Source organism: Anopheles nili, chromosome 3 (assembly GCF_943737925.1).
Source record: "Anopheles nili chromosome 3, idAnoNiliSN_F5_01, whole genome shotgun sequence".
In the NCBI taxonomy this organism is placed as follows: Eukaryota; Metazoa; Arthropoda; class Insecta; order Diptera; family Culicidae; genus Anopheles; species Anopheles nili.
The window spans coordinates 51,486,301-51,492,890 of NC_071292.1; the positions used below are offsets into that span (position 1 = coordinate 51,486,301).

At 49.3% G+C, this 6,590-nt stretch overlaps 1 protein-coding gene across 1 annotated transcript; it reads right to left on the reverse strand.

The window, feature by feature from the left end:
* Window positions 1–3,089: 3,089 nt before the first annotated feature.
* On the reverse strand, window positions 3,090–4,576 carry LOC128726425 (alpha-tocopherol transfer protein-like). The gene is made up of 2 exons (XM_053820234.1): window positions 3,848–4,576; window positions 3,090–3,344 (listed from the first exon to the last, which is right to left on the reverse strand). Exons 1-2 carry the CDS (start codon window positions 4,574–4,576, stop codon window positions 3,090–3,092), a joined length of 984 nt encoding a protein of 327 aa, XP_053676209.1.
* Between the last annotated feature and the right edge of the window lie 2,014 nt (window positions 4,577–6,590).

Below are 6,590 nucleotides of genomic sequence, written 5' to 3' on the forward strand. Positions count from 1 at the left end.
GATGAACGGCGAAAGCTAACTGTGAATGCGTTGTGTTGCCCCATGGAGAGGGATAAAATGAGGAAAAAGAACTCGATCGCACGCACGAGTAATCGGGGGTGCGTGGTAGCAAGCGGTGTCTTTGTATACGCACCAGCAAAACTGAAAGGGCTGCGGCTCGTGTGCGCGTGTTTGTGTTGCAACTTTTCCGCCGTATAGATAAGTGTGCGGCGAGCGTTGGGAAATTTCACTTTCGTTTCGAAAGGGTGGCGGTATGATCGGGGTTCCGCGCAATGATCCTCTCACTTTCGAGCAAGACAGCCAGCGACTGATTCGTAGGCAGATCAATCTTTCTCTGCTATGACGAGATGGAACCGTAGGTGTTAGTGGCTGGGAAGAAAACAGGTTTTGTTTTTGCTGATAAAGGTGTTGCGTATGATTCTAATTGATTTTTTTTCTAGTACTGCAGCTCCGATGATGTAGGAAGCGAACAGTAATGACTAGTAAATTAGGGAGACTGTAAAAAAATGAGATTATGTAAAAAATCAATACCTAGCAAAAGCGAAAAAAAAAAACAATAATTACTCGGCCTTTTCGGTTCATGTTTTTTACACAAATTAGACATGGTAGCAGGACATAAGGGTTTTGTGTTTCTGTTAATCATTAGTCAGCAAAGCAGCATTTATCTTAATTAAGTAAAGCTAATCTGTGACACAAGTGCTAGTATTGCTGATTGGCAGGATTTGGATTTTAAAATTACATAAAATTGATGTATGTATCTATGAAGCAGATGCACAATTGAAAGTATTGACTATGTTATTATTATTTATGAACAAACGCATGTTCAATCAGCGATCGTTGAGGCGATCAACACTCAACACATGAGTGTTACTTGTAAGCGCCTAGATGTATGCAATTGGCGTTGCAACGATCGTTTTAGCTGCACATGTTTGTTCTGAATTTCAAATATTCTCTTGTTGATGTTAAAAGTTCAAACGTTTGAAATGACATGCATATTATTCTTTTACATATCTATTTTTTCGATCATGGTATGGGATTCGAACAAACAACTCATTTCGAATGCAAACATACTCATATTAAGCAACGCTGAAGGACCGAAGATGTTTTCCATAATTTTCCCACCAGTTTCCAACCGATCCGATCGTATACATACGTTGCAGAACTACCAATTACCTAGCACACACGGTGTTCTGGAGAAAATCCAGGTTGAGGCAAACGGCCCTAATCACTCAACCACGCGGTGGTGTAACTCCACGCAACCGCGTGCATCGACCACGGCGCCAAGCGTGTTAGAAGGCACGCTTCGACTTAGAATTCGCTCTACCACGCGTGAGTGGCGTGTGTGCACAAATTTCCATTCTTCCCTGCGTACTAGAACCGGCAGCGCAGGTCAGCTCGCGTCGGCAACGAACGGGTCACCCGGTGAAGGGTAGCGGTGTGAACAACCTCAATTGGGCGCAACGTTCAGGGTGCGATGGCCATGGTGCGGAAAATGACCAATCGCCGACCGACCCGAACCTGTTTGGTGGCTTTTCACCGGCACAACACAGAGAGCGGCACGATGTGCAACGAGATCAAGCCCGTCCGATCGGTGCGCTCGTCGCCATGTGACGAGATCAGGGTGGACGTGTTTTCACATTTTGGGGAGTTCACGTTTGAGTCCGCCAGTGGTTTCGGGCGATTGTCCGCCATCGTTTCGATTGTCCTCGTCCCCAGGGTGGCCTAAGGTTATGGCGATCTAAGGTTGCGTTGAACAGCCAATCGATAAGGCAATGGCGCTCTCTACCAGCCCGGTTGACCTTCTCGGGGCAACGCTAAATGTGTCTAAGACGCGTGCAGAAAGAGTCCCTCAGTATCGCGCGCGTCACAAAATGGCGACCCGGCTGATGGATGTCACATCAGGAAGTCTATAAAACGGCGGGCCTCGTTTCTGCTCTCGCTTCGGTGGTTGCATAATGTGCAAGGGTCCCCACCACACCGTGTACCAGCGTGAAAGCTAGCTAAGACGCCAAGAAAAGCCATTAATTTTCCTTCAGTTTTCATCACACGGCGATGGCGCTTTTATTGCGGTGTGTTGTTGGCGTGCCATTTTTTTTACGATCCCCGTTTGCGATCCTCGACGGTGACTTTTACGTGCAGTGCACATAGCGCACTTACCTTGTCTTTGCGTGGCCTTATCGGTCCGTTTGGGGTGAGTTTTCTCCACCAGGGAATGGGGTAACCTATGGTGGGCCCACCGCCGGTCGCTTTCTTTCGCTTAGCTCGCCACAAAAGTGTCCCCACCAGGGGAAGGTAGTTTCTTTTTCTTCGTTCAGTTTATTCGTGTTTATTCCAGCTATGATTCAATGTACGCACATCTTCTCGTCCCTCTTCGCGTCTGCTTTACGCCATGATAGCAATTAGGATCGCGCAAAAGCGTTGCACAACGGAACACGACCCCCCTTCCCAGCCAGCCAGCTAGCCGCCGCTTCTTGTCGTAACACCAGCACTCCCGATACCGATTTGAGGCTGTTCCTAGACCTAACATGACGTGCCGTACACCGTCACCAAAACAATGTTACGCGTTTCATGCGCCGACAGATACGGATTAAAGCACAAAAGGCCTTTACGAGAAACAAACAAAAAATATATATATACGAAATCGAAATAATAATACGCACAAACACAAAAAAAAACAAAATAATCACAGTTCAGTTTTGGAGCAGAAAATGGATCGCAGCAGGCAGTTCTCGTCGGTGCAGCCTACTGAGCGTGGTTGATGTGTTAATTTCATTCACAACGCTACTCTGCTGTGGTCACTAAAGGAGTTATATCACGCAGTTGAGAGTAAAAGCGTGCATGAGCCAACGTTCCGCATAAGCCGTTTTTATCGTGAACGTTTGTGAAATGATGTAGATGTAGAACATTGGAAACTGGAAGCAGCATTCGTGTACCATCAATAGTTTTTACCCCCATTTTTTGTCCATCCATTTTTTACGAGTGATTATTCTTAACCCTAACACGCCACGTAACGTAGGTAATACAGTGGAAATATAATACATTCTCCCGAAGGCTGCCCTGCGCCCATCTCGTGAGTATGATCGCCCCTATTAGTCAACCTCCAGCTTGCGGAAGCTCCCGATCATGCCAGCTTCCAGGTCGCGACGGCACGAATCCGCACAATGGCCCGGTAGCTTCGACATCTCGAGGTACATCTCGTCCATGGCCAACATTTGGGCTCGCTTCTGGCGGCAGCGCTCTTTGAACTGCGCGATCATGTCCGCCATCGGGACGGTACCACCGTACTCCTTCGGCAGGACCTTGCGATTGATCTTTCCCGCAAAGTCATCCACGGTGCGGAATAGCTGCATTAGGAAAAAGGAGATAGGGAACAAAAGAAAAAAAAACAGAGCAAAATGGGTGAGATAGTGTTCAGAATCACAGCCCGAGCTGCTCATTCCAGCCGGATCACGAATGCTAATTTATGCCCTCGCATCGAGTGTACAACCATTGATCACGTGGTGACTCCTTCTTCAACGCCACACTCGACATCCAGCACCCTTTAGGCGTGCTCTAGCGCATCCGGGGAAGGCTATCACCGCAAGCCGATAGCGTTCCATTTGGCAATTTTAACGCGAAACAAGCCGACGTTCGTGACCCTGGCAGAGCGATCGCGTGATCTCGCGGGGGCTCCTCGACTCGCAGCACTTAGTAGCGACCTTCCCCGGTTCGAGGGGCTTGTCTGCGAAGTGGACCAAATGTCAACCTCCACGACGCGAAAACCGGTTGGGCGTCGATAACGGCTTGAAATGGTCACGATGCGCCTATTTTTAAGAGGGCTCGAAAAGCAACAGAACGTCATACTTACGTTAATTCTCTTGCGCAGCTTATCGCTCAGCAGCGACACGCAGAACTCGACCAGCGTGGCGGCCGTCGATGGCAACCCGATCAGGTTAATCCCGTTGATACGGCTCGGCCACGCATTCTGTATGCAATCAGTCACCTTCTTGATGTCCACGATCGACCACATGCTCATCAGCTTCATCGATAGCTCGCGCTCATCCACACACTGCACGTAGCCGCAGATCTGCGATGGTTCGTCATCCGCAAGGACCTCCTGCACGAGTAGGTGAGCACGCACCAACAGCGCCGAGGATACGCGCGTCAGATCCAGATTACCCGCCACCGTAAGGATGATCTGCCGACCGTGATCGTCACGTTCTGGCAGCGGCACAATGTAACCACCATCGATGATGGCCTCGATCTCAGGATCGTTGATGTCTAGCCGCTCGAACCACGACGAGTTAGTCTGGCGCATCGTGAGGTACTTCTCCAGCATGGCGCACGCCTGCGGAATCGAGTACTTCTTCGTGCGCAGGAAACGCAGCAAGAACAGCGGATCCGTGCGGCAACGTTTGATGTGGGGACTTTTCGCGATCCAATCGCGCATCTGCGCCAAACCCTGCGAGCGCAGGTGTTCGTCCTCACGCAGCTCCGATTTGGCCGTTTTACGGAGCTTGTCGCTCAACGTCCAGCTGTACTGCTGGTAGCTGGCCGGGTTCGTGCAGTTACTGTAGACTGGTTCCTCGTTGGCCATCGTGTATGCGCTGGAGGTGCGCTGTGAATTGGAAGAGATTGAAACCGAAACGATGAGATGGGGGCGTTTTTCGGTGTCGAGAGACATAAATAACTCGCCGGTTGACTGGGGGGGCTGTAAATCCATCCCATCTCTAGCGACCTTGGGAAGGGATCGAACATGACTAGGGTAGCGTAAACAACGGCATCTAGCGTGGCCATGTGCTGCGTAAGGGCATAGGCGGCAACAGCGAGCGAAAGTCGGTGCTGCTTGGAACACAGATTCGTAATTAACGATTTCATAAAAACCCTAAGAATCAATATTGCTCTAGTGCGTCGTTTAGCGGCTGTTAAATGTATTGCCGTCGTGCTAAAAGCATTCGGTCCGAGCGGCTTCATGAGCGATGAGGCCTCAGACGATCAGGTCCTCAAACATCAATATTAGATCAATTGCAAGAGACCTTTAAACGGTAATGTTTGCCCACCAACACAGAGCTGTTTGAATTATAGAGGGATGGAAAACGATTTACGATATGAATGAACCGATGCATCGCTTTTGTGGCAATCAAGCAATAAACGGGAGGTTCAGTGCCCACTAAAAGATGGCGTGATATTGCGTAACATTTAGAGGTCTTTCCGTTCGATTCTTCAAAGTGTCACAGACGCAGATTGCTAATTACGCGACACAAATCCATTAGACAAGCGGAAGTACTTCCCCGTCACCCAGACGCTGGTCTAAACGGCAAAGAGGAAGTGTTTAACGCTTCGTGAAGCTCGGGCTTTAAGGCAAATAATGCACGCCCATCCGAGTCGTCTCGTGAGCTGCTCGAGGCGACAACCTTCTTCGTAGCGAACGAAACCTTCCCAGCGGGTATAGCATGTTCTCCTCGATCATGAACTTGACCTTGACTACGGTGGCATCGGTGCCAAACGGATGAGTCTAGCAGGCCTTGAAACACACCTGGGCGACTTGTTTTTTTGTGGGTTGACCTTTCAGGTGAAAACCAGCTGCTGCCATTGATATCCAAAATAAGCCCGATAATGAGCTATTGTATCGGAACGGTGAAGTACTTGGTGAAACTGTGCACGCTAGCGTTCAGTCGCACGCACTTCAGTTCAGACCATCCATCATCGAAATAACATAGCCAGGGGCTCGTTTATCGCAGAAGAGCTATAGGTACTGGCTGGTTAGATACGCATTCCTTGACGGTAAAAATATTTATTCTATTCTACAGGTCGTGGCGAGTAAAATGTGGGGTTATTTAGCATGTAGATAAATGTACGAAAAACATGGACAACGCATTTTGTACGACTATATGCATGAAAGTAAAGACCACCCCAGAGGAACGATCACACGCGATCGCGTCTCCTGTAAACCCGTTCAATTTGTGTATTTTTGAGACTTATACAACCCTCCATAATCACCCTCATTACGTATGCCGTTCGTGCTCGCCTGCGATAGTAATGAGACAAATACCGCACTCAGGACTGCGCAAACATTACCTGACAGATGATAATGAGCACGCGGTCGGGCCGGACCTACGGATGGGAATTTCGCTTAAGGGCAACACTCATCCAACCCATATCTGCCGCTGGAAACGCAGATCTGCTAAGCTTGGCACGATCCAACGCATTGCTAAAATAGGCTTGCCGCCGAGCGCGATCGGAACTGCGCGATGGGTTAAATATGCCAACTCATGTGACAAATTCGTGCTCAATTCCGGTGTCTCATTTCTGCGCGCGACGACGGTGCGAGAAGAAAACCCTTACCGGCAAGCTTGCTGAGCCCCGAAAAAGGAAAAACGAATGCGCCCCGGCTCGGTGAGGGTGCCACTCACTCAAGCCATGGCGTAAAGAAAACGAACGAAAACGGCACACGCAATCCTGAAAAGTTCCAGAGGTGTACCGCTCAGAATACTTAATCACGATCATTCGCACTCGCGATCGCGAGTTGGCCCGCCCGGTCGGGATCGCAAGCGAAACCATGCACGGGTTGAGAATCGCTAATTAATCTCGGTCAGATTAATTCAAAGCCT